At 35.9% G+C, this 24,622-nt stretch overlaps 2 protein-coding genes across 4 annotated transcripts in view; one reads left to right on the top strand and one right to left on the bottom strand.

The window, feature by feature from the left end:
- Nucleotides 1–24,622, bottom strand: part of LOC145668078 (uncharacterized) — a 213,471-nt gene that overhangs the window by 178,480 nt on the left and 10,369 nt on the right. The window contains exon 1 of one of the 2 annotated variants that reach the window (XM_081735586.1): nt 8,299–8,378. The exons of the other annotated variant lie outside the window; for it this stretch is intronic. Coding sequence (XP_081591712.1) covers nt 8,299–8,300 — 2 coding nt within the window. The 5' untranslated portion in view covers nt 8,301–8,378. Of the gene's footprint in view, nt 1–8,298; nt 8,379–24,622 lie in introns of those variants that run through there. 2 annotated transcript variants of the gene reach the window in all.
- LOC145668077 (degenerin mec-4-like) overlaps nt 11,634–24,622 on the top strand; it is a 95,621-nt gene continuing 82,632 nt past the window's right edge. Inside the window, exons 1-3 of one of the 2 annotated variants that reach the window (XM_081735584.1) lie at nt 11,634–12,351; nt 14,256–14,387; nt 17,649–17,787. In XM_081735584.1, the coding sequence (XP_081591710.1) occupies nt 12,280–12,351; nt 14,256–14,387; nt 17,649–17,787 (343 nt within the window). In that variant the 5' untranslated portion in view covers nt 11,634–12,279. The remainder of the gene's footprint in view (nt 12,352–14,255; nt 14,388–17,648; nt 17,788–24,622) is intronic. The other variant, XM_081735585.1, reaches the window with a different exon arrangement.

Here is a 24,622-nt window from a genome sequence, read left to right as displayed (position 1 = left end):
ATTTCGCATTTGCACTTCATATTATTACTAATAATACTACCGAGGTATTGAAAACTGACTATCTATTCTATATTTGACACCGATCACTTCGTTTCAACAATTATAGCTTTTGTCTTTCTAACATTTATTTTCATCCCATGTTCTTCTCAGTTCTTCCTCAAGCTTACTAACATTTTATTGATTTACTTTCCAAATTCCACAACAAGTGCCATATCATCTGCAAGCCGTGTACTTCTAATCATTCTACTTGCTACGGAAACACCATCTTCACTCAGTAGACTCGTTTTCACTCTCTTTCTTCTTAAATAACGTTAGCAAGAATTAACATTGCTGTCGAACTCCTTTTTCAATTGCATTTTCCTCTGTCATTTCCTTCCAGGGCCAGCTCGTCCATATAGACAACCTAGGCGGCTGCCTGGGGTGGAAACATGTAAGGGCGGAATGGCAGGCATTTTCTTTTTTCAACGTAAGGTCTATCAACATTAACCAAAACGTACGTGGGCGCTAGCATCAAATACACATTTAGGAAGAAGAAGTTAATGAAAGGTGGAATCACTCAAGATCGATTACTGCTCACCTGTATGAAGAGTGGGAACATCTACCTGGCCATAGTAATTTCCGTGTGTCCCGCTGTTCATTCTATGACTAAAGATGATCTCCTGTATTATCTGAATATCCAGACTCTGGATGCTCGCAGAAATTTCACTGATCTAAAGTTTCTACATAAGATAGTAAATGGAAACTTAAGATCTGAAGCCCTACTTCAAGAATTATCCCTTGACATTCCTACCTGTGTAGCATCAAATACCCATCTCTTCCACCTTTCCCGCCCTAGACTGTCAATTATTCAAAAGTCCTTCTTTCACAGACAACCAAATTTACATTATCAGATAACAACTGACGTGGACACTTTTTAAGCTGCTCAGTTTTTGACAGAATGATTACACAAATTCAAAACACGAAACTGTTTATAGTATACCTATTAACTTTTGATTTGCTTAAATAGGCAAAAATTAAATTTTGGACACACTGTAGTCACTAATTATGTTTTCTATGAAGATTCTTTTTTTAGAAAGAATTACAATCTTTTGTTTTATATTTACTATGGACATCGACATGGTTTACATTACAATAAAACTTAAATTTCCTGTTAATATATTACACTAGTAAAATTTCATCCCAAATGCCACAGCAATGAAATTTTTTTTTTAATAATTAGCTTATAGATTACTTATTAATATCACGGTACGAGGCATTGGGAGTAAGTTTTATTTTATTTAATGTTTAAACAAATGGTAATAATGTGATGTGGTTAAAATGTTAGGGGCGATAAGGCTTCACTTCGGTTTTGGTTTGCGGAAGGAGATTATGGGGGCGCAGACATGTTTTCGCTTAGGGTATAAATATCCTGGAGCCGCCCCTGTTACCTTCCCTATTCTAACACCTACTACTTGGTTCATATGTAAGTATCTCATGAGTCTTCGGTCTTCCCATCTCAACTCAATATTCTTTACAACTCCCATCAACAATTCCCAGTTCATGCTGTCAGAAGCCTTTTCTAGATCAGTAAATTCAACATACACTTCTTTCCCTTTTTCTATAAACCTTTCACTGATTAATAAGCCAATTACATCTCTTGTGCCCTATCCTAAGTCTGAACTGTTCCATATGGGATTGTGTAGCTATGTAAATTCCAGTTTCCGGACAGTTCATTCCATTCTTTATGAAATATGAGATATCAGGAGTAAAAGGTAGGTAGATATTCGGAATTGAAAGTAAATAAACGTTTCAATACTGATTTTAAAATGAGTACAATATTTATTGGTATTATTGGATGGAATTGCAACAAAATTGCTTCATACAAATGCTAACGCGTGCAAAAAATTACAACTTAGAAAATAGTGAAGTAAAAACTGAAAACGTGCTAAAAATCGGAAAATAATAAAGCGCTTAAAAGTGAAAAATATTAGTTCAGTATTATTAAGTACAAAAATTTAGTCTGTGCCAAGCTAACTAATTAATGCCTCATAGATTAGCATCTAAACTTGTTTTATATTAGATATTAATTTGTTTGGCTTGATATAGACTTCAAATGTTTTTATAGACAATAGTATTGAATTATTTTTCTACTTTTAAGCACTTTATTGTTTTCTTCTTTTGAGGCTTTGAATATTTTATGTTTATAAGCATTTCTTTCCTTTACAAAACTTGTTACCAGTGTTATAGTCCTAAAATTTTCACAGAGAGTACGAGTTCGGTGAACATCTATGATTGGCTTAACCCTTAAAATGGTAAGCCTTTTTTTTTGTGATGTGGTGTCCATTGGCAGGGCTGCATGTTTATTCTTCGATGATAGTAAAGAAAGGGATCATATATGTACGGTGGCATCTATACTGCTTATAGTAAACTACTAGATGTGCTCAATGGACTCACTTTATCATCTTAAGGATGATATACATCATATGACAATAGAGAAGGCATATGAGAAATAAATTTGTTCACGAATCCTTAAAAATATAAAGGCCACGATTATATTGTTTTATAATGTAAAAACATTTTATGGTATTTTCTTAATGGAATGATTTACCTAGGTATCTAAGGAGTATCATGAATAAAATAAAATTTTTTAGATACACATAACCAACCAACTTGCAGCGAGAAGGAACAGAGAAAATTACACCCGATGTACTAGAAGGAATTATTGGCGTTGAGTATGATGTGAAACATATTTTATGCCTCAGTTAAACAGAGCTTTTGTCATGATATTGACATATCAAAACCACAAGGCTTTGGATACAGCAAATAATCTTTCGCTTCTTTCTTTCCTTTTCTCTTTTTTGTATGATTGCGGAGTAGTCAGACAAAACGGATTTGTTTTTGCATAATGGAGGATCGAAAAGAACCTGATATAGTCACTTTATTAGTGGAATCATCAATAGATTAAATAAATAACTAAAAACGAAACAAAAGAAGCAAACATCTGAAAGCAGAAGATACACTCTGATGATTGCGATTAATGAGGGATGTTTCTTTTATTTTCGAAAAATCTTCCTTTAATTATTATATTTCTCGTTTTTTCCAAAAAAATTCCGTTTCTGAAAAAAAATAATCTTTCTTATTTCAAAGAATTTTAATTTTTTCGAAAAACTTTTCGTTTTCCTTTTATTTTTCATTTCTCGAATAATTTTCCGGTTTTTGATGTTTGTTTTTTTGATAACTTTTACTTTTCCGCCTTTCAACAATTTTTTTTTAAATTTGAAAAATGTTTGTTTTATATTCTTTGTTTTATTTTTGATTTTCATTTGGTTTTTCTTTTAAAATACTGATTTTTCTTTTTAGAAATCAAACAAGGATTGTATATATCTCAAGCAATCGTTGAAAATCGTTCGATCATGACCAAAATTGAGATGACGATAGACTTGGACAAGGTTCGTAACCATATGTAATGTTATAGTATGCAGTACTTTGGTTGCCGAGTTATTAGCCAACAAATTTGTGCTTGGATATAATGGAAGGATATAATGTAACACATACTATTGACGAGAAACATTCAATCACGACCAAAATTAGAATGGTTGTGGACGTCGATGTATTTAGTATGTACGTTACACATTACGATGCGCGTTCTCTCGGTTCCAGAATTATTGTACTTAAAATTTTGGTTTCAAATTAATGGCATCAAGAAATTTCACTAAGATGCAGTTAGTTATACTCAAATGATCTTGACCAAAGTTGCTATGATCGTAGATCTTGACGATCTTGATATGCATAGTAGGGCCAATATGAAACATTATGGTGTACAAACCTTTGGTTTCCAGTTATTGACCATTGAAGTTAGTTTGGATCCAGTAAAATCAAGAAATTTCATTGAATTCTAAAGATGGACCTCATTCGAATTTGACCAAACTTGGTATGGTAGTAGAACTTGAGAATCTTAGTAACCATATGTAATACTGTAGTGTGTAGGTCTTTGATTCTCGAGTTATTGGTAATCAAAGTTAGATTTGCACTTAACGAAAGGATAATGTATAACACATACTACCAGCGGAAATAATCTGTTCCTGTCTAAAATTAGTACAGTTATTATATACTTGAACATATTCAACCTACATTGTTAATATTAAGATATAAAGGGAATTTGGTTCCCAAATTATTGTCTATAAAATTTGAATTTAAAGTTAGTAAAATCAAGAAAATGCATTAAAACGCGTTCGATTAAACTCATCCGATATTGATCAATGTTGATATGGCCATAGACCTCCCCATGTGTAAAGTGCCGCCAACTATAATCGGTCTGCTTTCGCAGTTTAGCGAATAGCCCGCGAAGGAAAAATGACGGTCCGAAGCGGAAATCCGTCTAAGCGGAAGTGAAGCGGCTGCCATCGTCGTTATGTTAGATGGTAGTTGTTGTTTTTTCGCCAGGCGGTGTTATCCAGACTTTTCATTGAATGACCGCTGAATGATTCTGAGAACTCGGTAACGTCCGCTGAGCTAGGATATAAGACTAACAGGTGGCAGCTGTCAGACAGTTCGTAGGCTTACGAAACTATTTTCGTGACCGATTACAGCAGATCGTGTTACGTTACTTGTTACTTGGGTATAAGGTCAAATATACTGCGTAAAGCTTTGCTCATTGCAAATAATAAACTCCATAAGTAAAATTCTCACTGACAATTACGATTTACTTCTGATATGCTTAGAAGGCGATGTCTTTGGTGTTAATCTTTACCCTTGAGCAGAACCCAGCCTCTCTTATAACTGTTAATCTGTTGGTGAGGATCAGGTGTAGCATACGCACTTGTGAGCATCACAGACATACATTATTTAATGAATTGTAGAAAGTTAACACTTTCGGAGGGTCGTTTGTATTTCTGGAATATCATCATTATCATTCGTCATCATTATTTTCACTTCATTTCTCATTCTAGTCAATTCACACGGATAGATTGTACTAGTCCTTGGACCAATGCACAAGAACTTACTCCCGTACGTGGGGTCACCGGCTCCTGGATCTTCTACAGTAGACCGAGAAAATATCTCGCTTCGGTCGTACTGGATACCTTTCATGGGGTAGTCAAACAGTTCATGAGAAACTAGACCCAGATATCGTACTGATCATGGTGACTCTACTCACTCCAGTAAACGACCTTGCGATAGATCTCGCTCTCCTGTTCTAACAGCCAACCTAGACTATGCCATGGACACTGCTAGCGCTTCATCTTCCAATTTCTACACCACCAAGGAACCAATCTATACGTTTCTACTGACCAATTTAGATACAACATACACTCATCCTAAGATGGTGTTTCTGCAAATCATCAATTATCTACCACAAGCTAGCATAGAAAATATCGTTAAAACTCCAAATGGATTTATCATTCGCTCTAAGAACCCGAATTTCGGTACAACATTCCGAAACAAAGCATCTTATGAGATCTTTGGTAAAACAGTGAAACTAACAAAACAAGCCGATAGGAAAACAAAACAACCACCACCTCCTCGAAAACCACCTATGTTTTCTTTTGTTATCAGAGAAGTGATACCCAAAATAAGCAACGAAGAGGTTCTTGAAGAACTCAAACAAGAGGGAATCGACGTTAGCAGGTGCATTCGTATTAAAATAGCAATGAAATCACTTACATGGTTCGCGTTCTATCGCAAAATAAAACTTCCTTACACTATCTGTTAACCCATGGAGCTCTTATCTATAAGAAACTCCATCGTATTGAATCTTATGGCCTCTTCCAATCCGGTGTGAGAAATGTCAAATCTATAATTCTCACTTTACACACCAATGTCCAAATGCATCTAAATCTGGGTACTGTAGTGGACCTCATGAAACAAAATCTTGTAAAAGTCTGCACCAACCGCCAACTTGCTCTGAGTGTAACGAAAATCATCCAACCTACAGTTATCGCTGTAAGGGTAAACCACAAGCACAACCTGAACGTCCACAACTCACAGTACCAATACAAAGCTTCGACAAATCCACACCACCTACTCAGTCTCTCGCTTAGCCTCTTTGTGTCGAAGATCTTCTTCGTTACATCACTATAGTACTAAAAAAGGTTTTTCCATTCCAACGTGAACACATTCTTTGTATTGCCATTTCAACAGCAAAACCTTTGTTCAACTTAAACTTTACAGCTACATATTCAGGTAATTTTGCCCACTTCCACATCGCATCTCTAGAAAAAGCAGTCTAAAGTCAACATGGCAGTATACATAATGGCTTTAACATCCGATCATTTCATCAACACAAAGTACTTCTAGAGCCACTCCTGCTAGAAGAAAGAGTTGATATTGTAGCTCTCAATGAAACAGCTTTAAAACCAAAAAATTCTGCGCGACTTTCAGGGTTCAACTTCAACGATATGATTACAATGATGCACGTGCACGCGCTCAAGGAGTAGTATTGATTGGATTTTCTCCAAAAATTTCTTATCGGCAATACAATCCTCCTACATTTGCACAGCTACCTGAACATCTCTTCTTCTCTATATATTATCCATCTCTCAAGTAAATGTAGCCACTATATATATCCACCCTGGGCATCGAATATCATTTTCTTTTTTCGATTACATAGCCCGTAATTTTAAAAACATAATTATTATGGCCAACATAAACATTCATAGCGAAGTGCAAGGTAAAGAGAAATATTTACGGAATTTATAGCAACCACCCTACAATTTTATTTTCACAACCTTCCTGGTTCCACTCGACCAGACAGTCAAACAACTCCAGATGTAGTAATCACTTCTTTATCGCTTGTAAATGACTGAGTTGCAGGTTATCGACACGATCGAGAGTGATCATTGTCTGACCAAACTGTCCATTAACAAGGCTCGTTCCTCTATAAAGCAGTTACAACCTCATATTATTCCCCGTTATGATAAAGCCGACTGGCCTCAATTCCGGCAGTTCATACACAACCAGGTCTCAACCCTTCATCCACCAACTTCTGAAAATGAAGTGTTACACAGTCAACCATATCATAGACATCTTGCATACCAGTGCTCAACAAACCATCCCCGTGGAGAAACGTTATCCTTCTAAACCTAAACTGCCTCCTCAATATCTGTCTTAAGTACAAAAATCACGCCAACATTTCCATGAATACAAACAAACTGAAAACGAGGAATGTCTTCGATATCACCGGCAATGGCATCGCACAGTAACTAATTATTTTATAGTATATACACGTCGAATTTAAATCAGCGCCTGTAATAAACTAAACGACGAAGCATCTCCAAGATGTAGCCCTATTGGAAATCTTTCCACAGACTTACAGTCAGAAATACTAAAATACTCATTCAGAAATACTCATCCAGTAACCTCTACGAACAGTGATGAACTCGGCTTAGTAGAATAACGTTAGAGAAAGAAAAAAGTCTCAAAGTAACCAAGTACTATTGTGAGTATAAGGCTGGACGCATATACTTAAACTGCACTAATTATGGAAATGGCTATACTGTTCTGTAGTTACTTTTAAATCACCCAGAACCATTTACTACATAAACACCACTCACATCGTCAGACCAGATAAGTAGTTAGTACACACGATTACGGTTGAATGTCAAGCCACGAAGTGAAAACATAGTCGGTCATTTTCACACGACACACTACCTTATACGAAATTCTAATGTAGGGGTCACTGCTCGAACATTCATCATAATATATAAATAATCAATACCTTAGCACTTTGCAAAGAATATACTGGACTCATATATTTAAAAAAGTCCCATCATTTAATCACACTCACTATATTATATATATATAAATGAATTTATGTTATAAAATGAGTAATATGAATATATATAAATATAAATTACTCATTTTATAACATAAATTCATTTTTAGACATCCTATTCTTTAATTATACCCAAGACTGTTCAAAGCAATCACATTCTATACTCTCAAAACCTACATGCCACTAAAGAAATTATCGCGATACATGAGAACTCGCGTGAACCAAGACTCAATTCTTTCAATACAAGCCACACTATATTTACACTTCATAGCTTAAAGGTCGTATGTACGAAAGTGGAATTCAATATTACTTACTGTATACTCTGATAAATGTGCTTGTATTCTGACAACAATAATGAGATTAATCATTGAAGGTGAAGAAAAGGAATATTTTGAAATTATGAACTGACGATGGAATAGTGTCATGTGTACTAGCTTGTGTTTAAGCACGAAAGCAAAGTTTACTTTTGCTAATTATTGAACTATATAATGTTTCATACTTTTCGATATAGTTAATTAGTAATGTATTTTATTACTTGGAATACTCACATTGACCGTAGCTACCAGATATTTCTTAGTAATCAAGAAAAAGAGGTGTTTTTAAGATTAACTGTCGTCTTAAATATTTATGGTAACAAGACACTAACAATGAGCGGTTGTTTATTTGACGTTAGATGGCACTACAAGGTGACAATAAACTTTGTACTGAGGAAACATGCTTAGTACTCAGTTAGAAGCTAACTACAAGTTGTATATTTTGAAATAACGATACAAAATCCCCTATAGCTTTACATTAGCTACTACATGTCTAGACCCAACAAATCACTGACATTACCACATTTTCAACCAGCTCTGATGCCATAAAGGAGGGAAGGGAAATAGTCCGGACCAGATGGCCTATGCACTCAAATTAACCCATTTGTTGCAATTATCAGACTATTATTTATAGTCCCAGAGGGACATATCAGAACTAGTAAAGGAGGAAAGATTTCTTTCCTGAAGGAAAAGAAACCTTTACGAAATGATTCAACGCATGATGTGTTGGAAGCTGTCAATTTAATGGTAAATAGGAGTCCCTAGAGAAGTTTATTCTGACATTTTAATATTGAACTTAACTAACATCAAATCGTATACTATACACAAAATTATATATGGACAGGTTATAGCAACCTAACAAAAATTTTGGGAGCGAAGGAAATTCTTAAGAGAAGCATTAATCTTCAAAACTTAGTTTCGAGAGATCACAAACCGGAAAAATCAATACTCTTCACTACGAATCCTCTCCATGACTATCTGTGTTCACAAACATGACGTCTGCTGAATTGAATTCCATATTTCATATTTTCTAACTAATTTCACTGCAGGATTTTCAAAAGTTCAGGACTTAATTCAGCTTCCAAACGGTTTATTTGTTGTTTAATACGTTATTTCCTGAATGCTATAGCTTTTTCCAGTAGAAAATCCAATTTTCGACGGACCAGATATTGATGCAGTCTGCTATGAATCTTGCACAACAAAGAACAAGATAAAGGCGCGCCAGAATATTACGGTGGGATATAGTTCCCAATGACAATAAAGGAATTTTGCGCAACATAAATATAAAGCGAATAAAAAATGGTAAAAACTGGATCAAACCGGATTTTAGCAGAATATGGGCATTCCAGAGGGTCGAAGCGGGTCTAAATTATTCTACCAAATATTGGATTGGTGGACAAATTCAGAAAATTCTACCCGATTACTGATCTATGGTTTACATTGAAATAAAAATGTATAATTTCAATAATCATCCAATTGAGGTGCCCATATACAAAAGTTTGCGATGAAATAATATATAAATAAAAAACTATTCTCCAAAATATAATTTTTCCTGGTTATTCTGAAGCTCCTGAGTTAATTTTCACAAGGAACAAACGGATTTAATACCTAAACCGAAAATTATATGGTAAAATCTAATAATACACAGTGCAGTCAAAACGTACTCGGACCCCAAAATTTTATGCTATCTCAACTGTGATTGAATATTACAAGGATATACAAAGTACGTAATGTGCAGAGACTATTCAAGTGATGAGAAGGCACATTGAACTGAATTCAACTTTAATTTCCTTGTGAAGATGGTCTACCCAAATCCATCTTCAAGTGGAAAATAGTAGAATGTCACACTAACGAGAATTGCCTAACGATTAGTCTTCTAGGCATTGTATGCTCTAAAAATTTCCTAAAGTAGATTGAGGGTAAATTTTTCTCTCTTGTGTTAAACCTACGTGTTGAAAGAATTATTCTATTTATGTTTTTAGAAGGAATATTCGTCTTTCGTTTCCAGGAAAAAGGTCATTTTTTGAAAAATCTATTGCTTTTCGTTTTCGAAATGTTTTCTTTTTTAAAAGTGTTTTTTCAGTTTCCGAATTTTTTGTATTTTCGAATTTCTTTCCTCTTCTTTCAGCACTTTCTCCTGACAGAGACCTTACGATTTAAGATTCTTTTATAATCTTTTGGTTTATGATTCTCATTTTAGAAAAGTACCTCATCTAGAAAAATAATCACCAAGGTGAGGACTTTTCGAAGTAATCTTCATAAGAGGAAAAGAAGAGAAATAATGTTAAAATAAGACAAAAAGGGTAAACAAATGTGCTATATTCTAAACTAGTGTGGCAAATTGCCCTTCCATATAATTGGAATGAACTTGAATCTAATTGAATAATCAAACTATGTATCTCTCTATAAGATTGGATACAATACATTCTTGTTTCAGGAAGAAAAAATATGAAGTTGTTCCTTAAGATTAAGCATGTTTAAGTTGTAAAATGTTCAGTGCCTTTGTATTTGAAGACAAAACGTAAAATGTAAGTTTCTTCCCATAATCACAGAGATCAATTCGGCAAATTTTATATTCCCTATGAGCACTCTGTAAATATTTACAAATTCAGCAACATTCGGATCGTTTTGGAAAGTTAACTTCAAACTTTCCTTTGACAAAGTAAGTGGATAGCCCACCTCTATCTACTAAGCGTTGTAGTTTCATGTTTTAATGGAAAGCGCTATATATTTGCAACCATAGATAGAGTATAGTTCTGTTTACAAATCATGAACTTTCTCCGGATGAGGAAGCTGATGCGACTTGGAAATTGCACCTGCGTCGTTTTTATCCAGAGAAAGCACAATCTTCGTGATTTTGTGAAAATTTTCACACATCACACAACATACTCAATTCACAGTGATTGGGAAATTTCAAATAAAAATCTAAAAAAAAAAAAAAATAGTAAAAGAAGAAAAAAAAGGAATAAGGGTCAGGATAAGGTAAAAAGAGCCCAGAAGGGGTTTAAAAGGCACTGGAAAATTATTTCTATTCCTAACTGTTAGACATTTTGTACCTGTTTTGTGTCTTTTGGAGGGCTTAAATTTTGCTTTCAAGGAAAATAGTGCCACCTAAAAACCTGACCGTAGTTACTACTTAGAGTAAAAGTTCCAGTAGTTGATACTTGTAAATAGCAAAAGCAAATGATAACTTTTCAATGTGCATATTTTTCTACCTTTCAAATAAGTTTCTGTCGTTCGACTGTTGTTCAGTTAAAGGTCATATTTGCTTCATTGATGGCCACAATCAGATTAAAATAATAATAAACTCTTAAACTAATAATTAAAAAGGCCTTTTTCTTTCTTTCTTTCTTTTAAGAAAAAGTGCAAGGTTGTGTTACGTATTAAAAATTGACAATCAGAGTTTTAAGGATATCCCATTTTAGGACTATAAGACGCTACGAACTATAAGGCGCACCTTAATTTTTAAGCATTTTTTTAAATACCATAACGTTTCTCAACTTTTCGCAGAGTTTACAGTCAGCATATTTTAGTCTGTAGTTCTGGATTTGTGATGGCGGGACGGGAGGGAGACAGTGTTAGCAAGCTTGTAAATCCCCGCAACTCATGTTCGTCGCATCGGTGCACTGCTGCTATCAGTTGAATCCAATGCTTCCAGATAGAGATAGGTTTCTCCTCGTGGCATCGAATATATGGCTATTTTTCAGACCGGCGAGAATTTTAAATCAAACAATGGATATTTTTATATTAATTTCCAGTATAAGACACACTGAATTTTGGAGGCAATTTTTCAAAGAAAAGTGCGTCTTAAAGTCCGTAAAATAAGTAATTGTCGCCTATCGACAGAGTAATTGACTTTTTTGTATTTACGAACACTTAGGTTAACATTTGCGGTCATTTTGCGACAACTCTCTAACCTTTATCCTCTTGAAAATATGGCAATATTTTTGTAATTCAGTGACAGAAATGGAAATATACGAAAACTATTGTGTTTTTAAACATAAAGTGTGAAATAAGATTGACATAGGTGCCAGTTACTGGTTATAAAGAGGAGGTTTCTAAGTATATCAATGATGCAACAAATAACGTGACACATAAGCTACAATTATTTTGTTTAAGTGTCACATTATGATTCGAGCCTAACGGAGACGGTGGTGATAAACAAAACCATGAAATGAAAAAAGTAGGAGAAAACTGGAGACCCCAAGAAAATACATGCACACGATCTTTTTCCGCCACAAAGTCCACTTCGTGCAAATATCGAATCAAGGACTCTGCGCACCAGAAGTAAGTATCCTCAACAATGTCAATGTTTTGCAGATACAAACAACGTGACAAACGATTCTTGAGGAATTCACCCAACGTCATTTTAATTTAATGATCGACGTGTAGTGATTCTTATTGATTGAAGACTTCACATTATACTGATTTATCGATATCAGATGTGTTGTACACCTACTTTAGTTCCAATATTGTAATCATTTCTTTATGGTCATGTCAAAAATTTGTTACAAATTGAAGTATTTTAGACTTTTTTTTCGTATGTCAATTTCCAGAGAAAGCAGCTTGTTGAAAGGATTTTAGGCCAATGTTCCGTTAAGGAGGTCCAGTGCCTTTGACACCACTTCTTTCTATTGATTTTCGTTTGATTACATAATATAACGTTATATTAGGTTATATTAGGTTAGGTTAGGTTAAGTTAGGTCAGATTAGGTTAGGTTAGCTTAGCTTAGCTTAGCTTAAGGGGGTCCCGTGTACTTTTGGACCCCCTTAACGGAACATGGACCGGATTTCATATTCTTATATGCAGATTCCATATGGAACTTTAGGCCCTTACTAAATTAAATTATTTCTTTATCCCAACGTAAAAGTAATGTTTATTTTTTGCTTTATTAACATTGAAATAATAGTTTTAAATATATGAAAAAATTCGTTTATTTCAATAATTGTTTTAACAAATATTCGAAAGATTTTATCCGAATAAAAACTCGTATATTATGTCATATTCCAAACAGGTGTTACATTACATGTCTATAGCCACATATACATAAACATATGGCACATCCCGATATTATTAATATATCCATTTCAGAGTATCTTGTTTAGAAATCTAGTTGCATTAATGTAATACCTCAGATTGCATCCCCCAAGTTACCGTCATGTCATGCATAATAACTTACTCCGGTCCTCTGGTCACAACATTTTGCATCATACATGCAGTACACTAGTTAGTATCTGCATACACACACACACTTAAATAAAAATATAATTATCAAATAATATACATTATTGTGATAAGCTTTGCAACAGCACTTTCAAACTTTCGCCGAGATTACAGAAAAAAAGATCTCCTCCAGTTCCTTACCAGAGGGTAGCGTTCCCAAAACTAATGCAACGTTTCCTCTTTGTACTGCCATACTGATGCGTTGTAGCAGAAAAGAGGTTGCTCTATCGTCTCCTGACGACAAATAAATGCGGTGACCGACTTATTTTATAAAGTTAAGGCCTTCGGGACCCCCATGAACCACCTGATTCGATAGCTGTAGCGACAAAATGATATTTGTCGAGAAAATTGCTATACTTTCCGTGCTTTTCTGTTTCCCGGCGAGCAGCCACGTTGCCAGCTTGTGCTGAGCAAGAATGTAGATTTGAAGGGGCGAAGGTGTCGGAACAAGTAAAATCCCATAGAAGTTCTTTTCCTTTCTTTTACGGTATTAGGGTCATACCATCTGGCCTCTTGCCGTCTGCACGATTGCATCCCAACGGTTCGCATATAGAAGGAACGCCTGCTGAAATTAGTACCCTCATCATAATGTCGTTGACGCTTTAGTGGCGTGAATGTCTGCCCGCACTATTGGTACAGGAGAGTCCATGAAGGCCCTTCTTGTTTACGACACTTCTACAGGCAGGACATCCGTGTTGCTCGCAAACATCTGTTCCCAAAGGCAGTGCACTGGCAATTCGAAAACTGTCATTGGGAAGATGTAATCCTAAAGAAGGTGACGGGATAGCATGGAGCCAAGCGCCTGCTTCTGGAGATGGTGTAGCTAAGAGTCTGGCCTTATCTTCTGGGTTATCGGCTGACTGAATTTGATATCATGTAAATAATATATTTCACATCATGATCAGTAATCGGAAAGAATAAATGCATTTTATTTTAATTTTTTGAAATGTTATGAGTCTGTTTGCAGCTGAAGGAATGTTACTACAAATATCACTATCCGAACGTGGTGACGAGAACAAGATTGATTCTCAGCGAAGAGTTACCACCTCCCATATTCACAGTCTGCCGTAAACCAGGATTCAACAGGAGAGCTATTAAGGTATTCCTTTTTAATTTATGTTGCTTTTCCTAGTGCTTAAAGAGAACTATCACAGATTTCACCGGATAAAACTTGCTTTGTATTTTGAAGTTTGTATGCAATAACAGAACATGCTGTCAAAGGACAGCTTGACATCGATAAACCTCTATAAAATTTATCTTTGACTTTTACATAAAAGACAACTCTTTTCATAGTTTTTCCTAGATTTTCTAGTTTAATCACAATTGATCCTTCCATAAATTCTTCCGTAATCATCTGTTTCTTTTAGCTCAAGAAATTAATAGTACATTAAACTAAAGAAGTTATTTCATTGAATTCAATGCAATTTATCTTGTGCAAAGTAAATAACCCACAAAAAAGTGTGGAAGTAAACAAGTAAATTGCATAAGTGCTTCAATCAATAAAATTACTAGTATACAAAATTATATCGAGTTGGAATAATCTAGAAAGAACATGCAATTATCACCTTTATTTCAATATATTACAATATGTCTTGTTAAGCGATGTGGTGAATATATCCTGAATTTTTCGTTCAATACGGTATCATTGCAAAGTTGTTATTTGTTGAAAGTACGTAAAATTAATGCATTCACATAATTAAGATAGCGTAATACGATCCCATAATTTATTTGTAATCTACCAAAGGGAATCAAAATTTGATGCATTTCAAACAGCATAACTAATTGGATCACTTAAATGTCAAATGTTGTAACTCAAAAATTAAACTTTTTCAGGACAGAACTTTTTAAGTTGAAGTGTCTCATGAAAAAAATGCCACCACAAACATAGTTAGGAAATTTTTTCTAATGCTGATAGTAAATAGCATTCCCTTCACGTTATTTACATGGGATATTGAAGTTGAAAGTTCTCTCCTTAAAATGTTAATTTTGGAGTTGTACTGCTTGGCATTTAAGTGCCCCAATTCAATAACTTCTGGGGAACTTTAAAATACAAAGATTAATTACTGCAGAGAAATATTATCATTGCACTCCAGCGATGGACATTGGACATTGCATTCCCTTGGGCTTGGCGTCACAATTGTGAATGAGGCTCGTGGTCACTAACCTCAATGAAACTTACGGTAGTTCAGGTTCGGATTTTCTTGAGCTCATGCTTACTATCAGCAACAAGTCAAGCGCTTGGTATCCACAGCAGGATTTATACTTGCTCCTAACTCACAATCATTCATCTTATTTAGGGTTGATGTTGTTGGGATTCGGACTCTGGCGCATTATCCAGTTGTTGGGATTGCGTTCAATTATTAAACTTCAGCAAGAAAGTGTGGGTATATCTGGTCTGTCTCAATTCAATTCAGTGAGGCTTATTTTGGTATCACCAAACATTCTTGCTTCACACTATCTTCACTTGAGCGCTGCGAACCTATATTACGAGTACTCTGGGGTAGAAATCTTTTATAGATGAAAAAGCGGCAAACGTACTTTATTTCTTAATGAGGAAACGTTAACGATGTAGACTCCTAAGTTTTAGGAAAATTTAAGGATTTTATCAAAATATCGACTGGGTCTTGTGATATTTCGTGTACATGGAGAAATGTAAGACTTCAGTGTATCAGTGTTGAAGCAAAGTGGAATGTATTGTATTTTAGTGCGGAACCCATCAAATATTGGATAAGAAATTGAAATTGTTATTAAGATTTTAAAGTAAACATGAATTAGGGATATCGTTTTCTTACACAACAGATGAAACTTTGATCAAAGTAAATGAAGCCGCTATCTTAGATCCACCTTTTCCACATTTTCGGGGTGTGCGGCATGAAGGAAACCTCGTGCATTATATATAGTTGAAATCTTAAAATTGTTACACACGTTTAAGTGTAGGTATATCAGTACGTAATGGAAGATTCAACTGAACTTCAATCATGACTTTAAATGATTCTTTCTCTCTGGGTTTTCCTAAATCAATAAGCTACTTCTGGTTATATAATGGAGAGGACGTAAGATAGTGAGGTTCCTATTTCAGGTATATTGTTGATATTAGATATGAAGAGAAATACAGTAGTACAGTGGAATATGAACTTAATCCATTCGAGAACCTCGTACAAGTTGCAAGACAATTCTTTCCGTTTAAAATGATACAAAATGAATTAAAGGGCACAAAAATCTATCAGGAGAACAACGTGGATATCCCCCCCCCAAAAAAATTGCGCCGTCAGTTTGCCAATGGCTGGTATGTTTCGAACTTTTTGACTGTTGGGATATCGTGAATGCTTAGATGCCATTGATTGCACTTTTGATTCGGAGCAGTAGTGGGACCCACATTGTAATCTCAGTAACGATTTAACTCACGCAATCCTCTTCATGCTCATTAAATCGGAGGAGATGTGACAGGAATGTACTATTTCTTGTGGTTGTAAGTTATCGCGGAACCTACCTGCTGTTCACTTATTTGTATCCTAAACATTCGTGAACAATGTCCCACATTGCGCAATATAACAGATGAAGCTGCACTTCCAACTCAGCTAGTAATATTCGGGGATTCGTCTGTAGAATCATTTTAATTACAAGGAGACCATTGTTGTATCTGGATGCCGGTTCCTTTGTTCATCTTCCACATTCACGCGATTGCCACAGAATTGCCTAGAGCATTTAAGCACATATTTGATTATTATCACATTTGTGCCACAAACTGTTGCAGTTCTTATGAATTAGAACTGTCCTGTCCCCTTTCCTCGCAAAAATAACGCATCACTCTCTTATCGTATCCAGGTAGAGAGCTTAATAACCATTTTATATAAGCCGTATTTCGGACGTATGGGAACTAAATCTTTATTTTACTGTTAGAAAGCAGTGAACGTCTGAATTTCATCTCGATCTAGTAGCAACTTCGTATCTGCAACAGTGTAGACAATGCATTACAAAACTTATTCCTTAAAATTAAGAATATGTATATTGTTTTCTTATAGCTCAATGTGCTTCGAAAGTAAGTAATTCAGAATGAACAGATATTTAACAAAAATCAATAAATAAAGTTATACACATACTATGAATGCAACTCCGTAATGAATGTATAACGATTTCTTGTCATCTGTTTCCAGCGACTATATCCTACACAAGAGTTGTGTTGACTTCAAATTGTTCGCTAACATGTAATAGAAACTGGGTCTGGTTTTTGTTACATAAAGTTCTATTGTTTAATGATTTATCTCACATTTAAATAAGCAATACTGTAACTATATATAACTTTGAATGTTGGAATACAAAAGGCGTAAATAATAAGATATTTGAGTAATTTTTATTTCAGTCATTCAACATAAGCAAACCTTCAGAGTGGAAGTACAATTTACCAACTCACAATATTCAGCACTTTTGGAAAGCTATAACTTATACCTCAAGACAAGTGATTAGGGTTACAAAATATTTCACACCTTTTGTTACTCATGGTAAGTGATAATTTTAGATTTTCTTAATTCAATGATTTTATATGAATACGTCTTTTAATCAAAAGACGAAGATTGGATAAAATGTGATGTAATTAATTGCGCACAAATGGGGCATGCAGTTAATTTCTATTTTCCTCTACCCCTCTTCATGCAGCGGACTATTATCACTAGGAAGGGAATGGAGCAGAGAAAGCGGCCTCAATCATCATTCATTAGACCACCTTTATATCTTCATGTCCTTTGCCTGTTCTCAGTTGCGAATATTGCTCCAGAACTCGCAGGTGGTTGCTGAGTAGTTGTTGTTAGAGGATGACCAGTGCACGTTTTCCCCTTAAAGAAATGTAAGTGCACCATCCCAATCTGCATTTATGTGGATCTAAAGTTTTGTTTTTGTGTATTAAAATGTGGAACTATGAAATGTTCGAAAGATCTCACTAATTTTCTTTCTGAGTTGTTTCTTGTTAATGACTGTTGTATTTCATTGCTTTTATACTTTTTATTCAATTTTTGTTTATCTTTTTAATTTCGGGGTCATGGTGTTTTGTCGATGGTAATGATGATTTGCTTCTACTCCCATTTCCCTTTGTCACATCACCTCCACTCTGATATTTCGGTGAAAGCGTGCCTATGAGATTGCTAGGTAGTATTGTTATTTCTTATGAATGCTCCGCTATCCTGGTATTGCGAACACACGGTTCTCAATAGATTCTATATTAAGTATAATTAAAATTCAACATATGGGTGAATCATCTCTTAGTTACTTGGAGTCAAACTTTCTCGTAAGGAAGTCCAAAACACAAGAGAACAAATATAATGTATTTGTCATACAGATATGGTGAAAAGAGAAGTGTCGAGAGTCTAGTAATGCACTATACTGCTATAAAGGGGAAGCAACGAGATGAAAAATAAGAAGTCAGGTGAACTGCTTCCTTCTCAGTCTTCATTCACACTATGTCTGTCTACACTCTCGAAATTGTTTAAGGCTAAATACTATCGTTTCAAAGTTTGTCCTTATATCCCATTCCAGACATACAAGCACCTTTTATAATGTTAGATTTGCTACTTGTAGAAACTATTGCCAGAAAAATTATTTTGCAGATCCCTGCACAGCGACCAAGTCCTATTATCTTAGCTTTAAGACTGATCATTCTGCCTGGTCTTGGGAGTGTCCAGCCATTCGGAAAGAAAAACGAATTCGAGAGCTAATGGCTGTCGAAAAGACTTCCGCAGCCAATATTAATTATAGCCTGACAAAGAACTTAATTTATAAAATCCTAAACATTTCAATGTCGCCTACAGTTCTATTTGCCTCTCTTGTGCAAACATCTGTCGTTTCCACGCAAAGAGAGCTCTCTCTACCTAACAGTCCTAAACCGGAAACCAGAATCGATACATTATCTAACGAACCTCCCAGAACATAAAGTGTTATTCGTAGCATTCGTGCCAAGCTAACGCCATTTCATCGTCACTCATTGTATGTTTTTCTGTTCGATACACACGTCACTCAAATTAAATTATTACATAAGCTATCTCCTTAATGACTGTTCTTTCTAAGAGAAAAGCGAAATCTTCATCAGTTCGCAAGCCACTTTCGATTCTACTAGAACCAGACGTTGGGGAAGAAACTGATGAAAAGTGAGTGGACCTTTGATGTTAATGTTTTCAAATATTGTTGTTCTTAAATGGAACATGATCGGCTTCCGTAATCATGTTGAAAAATTGAAACAACTTGTCTATGAACACTCACCACCCGCTTGCAGAAAACTTATTTTCAGCCGAAACAGTCTTTTACTTTGGGAATTTATACTCTGCACTGACATGATAAGCATACTGATAGTCAAGCGGCTATCAGTGTTGCCTTCGCTGTATCGACTGGTTTTGTTTGCAGTAATATCAACCTAATATCTAGTTCCCAAGCAGTTGCAGTATGAACCTACCTTTTTAGACCAAATCACGATTCTCTAAATATATATATACTTTGATTTGAAGTCTTCATGGTAGCTGATATGCTCAAGATTTGAAATCAACTTGAGCTAGCTTCAATATATATTAATTCCATACATATACCAGGTGGTTCAATTGTGCCGTACAATTAGTGAAGTTGGACAACCAACCATACAGTGAAACAAACTGGGTTGCTTGCATTCAAGGAGTAACATGCTTACAAAAACACTTTGTCTTCGTATAAACAAATGCATGTCTTAAATTTAAGAATTATATTGGAGGTATCATGCGAATCACTTTCACCAATACTAAAAGAAACAAGTCACACTCGTATAGTATAAGAGACTTGGAAGTTTTATAGAAATCAATAGAATCATTGAGCTCGAAAATCTGTCATCTCCATTGAAGCTAATTTGAGAAGAGTTACAAACAAAACTAAATTACTCAATATATATCTGACACATAGGACTGTTTTCATTTTTCCACCGTAGACAAATGACGGTTCTACGGTCCAAAAATGAAAACAGCTCTGCATATCAGATATATATTGACTAATTTAGTTTTGTTTGTCTCTTCTCTCAAATTAGCTTCGATGGAGGTGACCGGTTTTCGAACTCAGCGATTCAATTACTATTCAAAGAAAGCATAGATTTTACAATCCACATTTACGATATTTAGAAAAAGGAAACCGAAAAGTTCGAATGAAGAAAATTGTTCAGGCTGGTTACGTGTTTCAGCAATTACTTTATTATGGAATCGAACTCCATGACAAAAGTTCTGTTAGCATCAATCGTGAGTAAGTGTTTCTAATGAAGTCTAGCAGAAAATCCTGAATAATATTCTAGCAATTAGTAAAATGCTTTGAACCAAAGCACTGATCTAATTTGTTCACCAATTAAACACAATAAACCATTCTATACTGGACCATTCTATACCTGTAGTTTTCAATTAGCAGGAATCAGTAGGTTCTAAAACCATCACTACATAAGACATATTCCATCTAAAATAAATAACCTCTTGTTACATATCTAAATCTTCGATGCCAACTAATTCAAAAATCTCCTCTTTCATTTTACGACTTAATTCAGATATACCATATAATAACTTCAAGCACATCAATACGAACATTAGGAATACAACTAAGTCATATAGAAAATCATATTGTTTAACAAAAACAATTTAAAAATGCATGATCTTCATTTTCCGAACATTCCTAAAGTAGCATACATACCGAAGCGAACAATATAGGGTACTAGCACACGAGCATTTGGTGAACGTTCGTAGATCTTCATTATCATTCCTTACTGCGAGTTCTGTGCGTCGTTTACACCAACAGCAACAACTGAATTTGAATCAGAATTATCGAAATATCATACACAATGTCCTTCAAATTCTACGTAGTTTCACACAATTTACTTCACACACACACGTTGAATTTAAAATAATCTATACTTCATTATGTTGAACATTTATGTTTATTCCATTTACGAATAGTAATTACATAGTATGTGCACAGGATGCAGGAACTTCGACTGTTTTTATTAACAAAATGTCTGAGAACAATAAATTAAGCTAAATATGCTCGAAATAACCTCGGAAAGATAAGAAAAAATACACGGATGAAGAAGACGACGGGAGTAACTGATATAATCGCGAAAATAAAGGCATTAAGAAGGCAATGGGTTGAACAGAACTGATGGTCGGTACAGAACTGATGGCAGGCGGACAGAAAAAGTCCTTGACTGGATACAAATAGTCACGAAGAACCTAGGAAACATTTTAATACGGGATGGTGTGACGAAATAATGAAACACTATGGGTTAACTTGAAAATGGACTGCCCAAGAGAGATGGTTGTGGAGAAATGTTTGAGATACTTTCATCCAGCAGTGGACTGAGAACGGTTGATAATGATTATAATGATAATTATGGTTAATAACAACAATAATAACAATTATTATCTTATTAGAATCGGGCCATGAAAATACAAATATACCTACTGGAAATTTATTAAATTTCTGGTACCGATAATCATAAAGACAGTTCATTGTGCGTGCAATTATTTTCAGAGAAGCAGAGAATCACTGAACACTGAACTAATGGCCAGTCTCCTGCATGTTTGAATAGTTGCTTTACAACTGAGTAACACTCTCTCGTCAATTCTTGCTGTCCATGGGTGCGTTATTCGTTTTTAATATGTTGCCAAAGTCTCCCACAGCTCCCACAACTAAGTGGAAATATTTTACTTTTCATGCTGCATCCAATAGGAGGTGACCAAATGTTTGTATACAAAAGGCACCAGGTAGATTTGTTTTCATATGTTTGGTCATTGTTTTCCAATGCAAACGCATTCTATCTTTCCGGTTTGAAATGCACAGTTGCTCGTACTCCACGACAGGGAAGTTGTGAACATGTGAATCTATCATTTTACTTGAAAGTAAGTTTACGAATATTATTTTCCAGGTTAATCAACATCTCCAATCCCGAAGCCCGTTTACAATTTTTCGGGATGATATACCACGAGATTAGGGAATAAGATAAGGATTCAGTTGTGCTGGGCATAGATGTTCATTTTACTTCGACCTCACTCACCCTCGCCCTCGCAGTAGCAGTTGGCCCTCGCCCTCGTTCACCCTCGCCCTCGCGAATGTAATTCTCCATCGCCCTCGCGCACCCTCACCCTCGCTGTCGAAACTTGTCCTCGCCCTCGCGCACCCTCGCCCTCGCCGTCGAAGCTTGTCCTCGCCCTCTCGCACCCTCGCCCTCGCCATCGAAGCTTGTCCTCGCCCTCGCGCACCCTCGCCCTCGCCATCGAAGCTTTTCCTCGCCCTCGGGCACCCTCACCCTCGCCATCGAAGCTTGTCCTCGCCCTCGCGCACCCTCGCCCTCGCCGTCGAAGCTTTTCCTCTCCTCTCGCACCCTCACCCTCGCCATCGAAGCTTGTCCTCGCCCACGCGCACCCTCACCCTTGCTGTCGAAGCTTCTCCTCGCCCTCGCACACCCTCGCCCTTTTCGTCGAAGCTTTTCCTCGCCCTCGCGCACCCTCACGCTCGCCATCGAAGCTTGTCCTCGCCCTCGCGCACCCTCGCCCTCGCGATAGGAGTTGTCCATTATCCTCGCTCGCCCTCGCCTTCGTGCTCAAAACTTTTCCTCGCCCTCGCGCACCCTCGCCCTCATATCATTGAGGGCGAGGGTAATTGAGGGTGAGGAGGCCTCGAGAGGGCCTCCTTCGTGAGGATCAGAGCATCAATTATTCAACCTATTTGTTGAATTATTTCCCTATCGTCAGTGGCGGATCCAGTGGGGGCGATCGTGTCGATCGCTCCCCCCTAGAAGAGGAAACTTCTTTATTTTATATATACAAATAAAAAGCATCCCAGAGTTTGGAGCTCTTAAAAGTACCTCTAAGTAGCAGTATTACAACCCACCACCCCCACCAGAAGTCCGTCCTGGATTCGCCCTTGCTTAACATACGTCCTAAAGAAAGGAAACTAAACATATCATCGTATAACTTACTGTGGAACACCTAAAATGGAACAACTGTTACAATGGAGATCTCGGTCGATAGTGACGTTTACATCATTTATCAACAGTATTCAATGCCTTTACTTCAAAATGTTCCTCGAACTACGATGCAAGCATAAGTATTCAGCCACACAAGGGCGTCTCTCATGAGGGTGAGGGTGAAATCAAGGTTTGATGAGTGGCGGTAGAGTGACTGCCGCGGACTATGTCAGAATTTGACAATCAACACGTTGGCCATCCCTGATGTATGTAGCGTAACTGAGGAATTTGAACAAATTCAAAGGGAAAGATCTAAAGAGCTTAATTTTGAAACTCCGTCAGCAAACAAATAAAATACTTCAGAACACTATTGTTGAATTATCACTCGGAAATATATACCCACTCTAAACTATAACATGAATGACTTCATTGATTTGAATGTGAATCTAAGTTAATTGGTATTTTAAAATATAAACTGAAATGTGTCAATGTGCTTGTAAGGTTAATTTCGATGCTCAAATATTGTTAATATTCACCACTAATAGAGATACATTCGTCCTACCTTAACAATGTTAAAATTTTTAATTTTTATCAATAATTGCCATAATACTTTGTCTTAAGAAACTACCCTAGGGGCCAATTTGTGCACTTTATCACTTTGGTCTTGGTTCATTTTTGGCAACTATCATTGTTGGAAAGTTTATTTTCAGTAATTCCCACAATTATGAAATTATATCTTTCAAACGTTGTCTCAAGGATTCCTTACACTACAAATACGTAAAGGCAAATGAAAAATGAAATCTTTAGTTTAAGATCCCACGGTTATGCAAGCTAAATGCTAAAGGAGACAGAAGTGAATGATGAAAGAAATAGTTGAGTGAGAATGTGGTAGGAAACTGGAGAATCCCCAGAAAACCCACGAACACGATGTCCTCCACCACGAACTTACTTGGACGAGAATCGAACATGCGACCCTTCGAACAAAGGTAATTTCTCTATCGCTGAGCCACCGTTCCTCCCTAAATGGCACGCTCAGAGCTTAGCGCCTCCAGGGGCCTTGGAAAGATTATCGAGCCTAAAATGATTTAGCACTGACTTTTATAAATCCACCAATTCAACAATTAATAATGTTGTGCAAACTTTAATACGTGCAAACTTTAAGATTGTAGTAATGAAAGAAAAGATGAAATCTTTAGTTTAGCGCCCCAAAGTTATGTAACTGCTAAAGGAGATGGATGAAATTGCAAGTGAATGATGATGAAAGAAATGGTGGAACGGGAAAGTAAGAGAACAAACCTTTATTTTCTTTAGCACAAATAATTAAATGTGTAGATTAATTGATTTCCAGAAATTTTATTATAATTAGCAATTAAAAACTGAAAGGGCGA

Source organism: Thermobia domestica, chromosome 13, assembly GCF_964235325.1.
Source record: "Thermobia domestica chromosome 13, izTheDome1.hap1.1, whole genome shotgun sequence".
NCBI classification, from domain to species: Eukaryota; Metazoa; Arthropoda; class Insecta; order Zygentoma; family Lepismatidae; genus Thermobia; species Thermobia domestica.
Note: the sequence above shows the minus strand (reverse complement) of the source record. Positions and strands in the feature narration are given on the sequence as shown.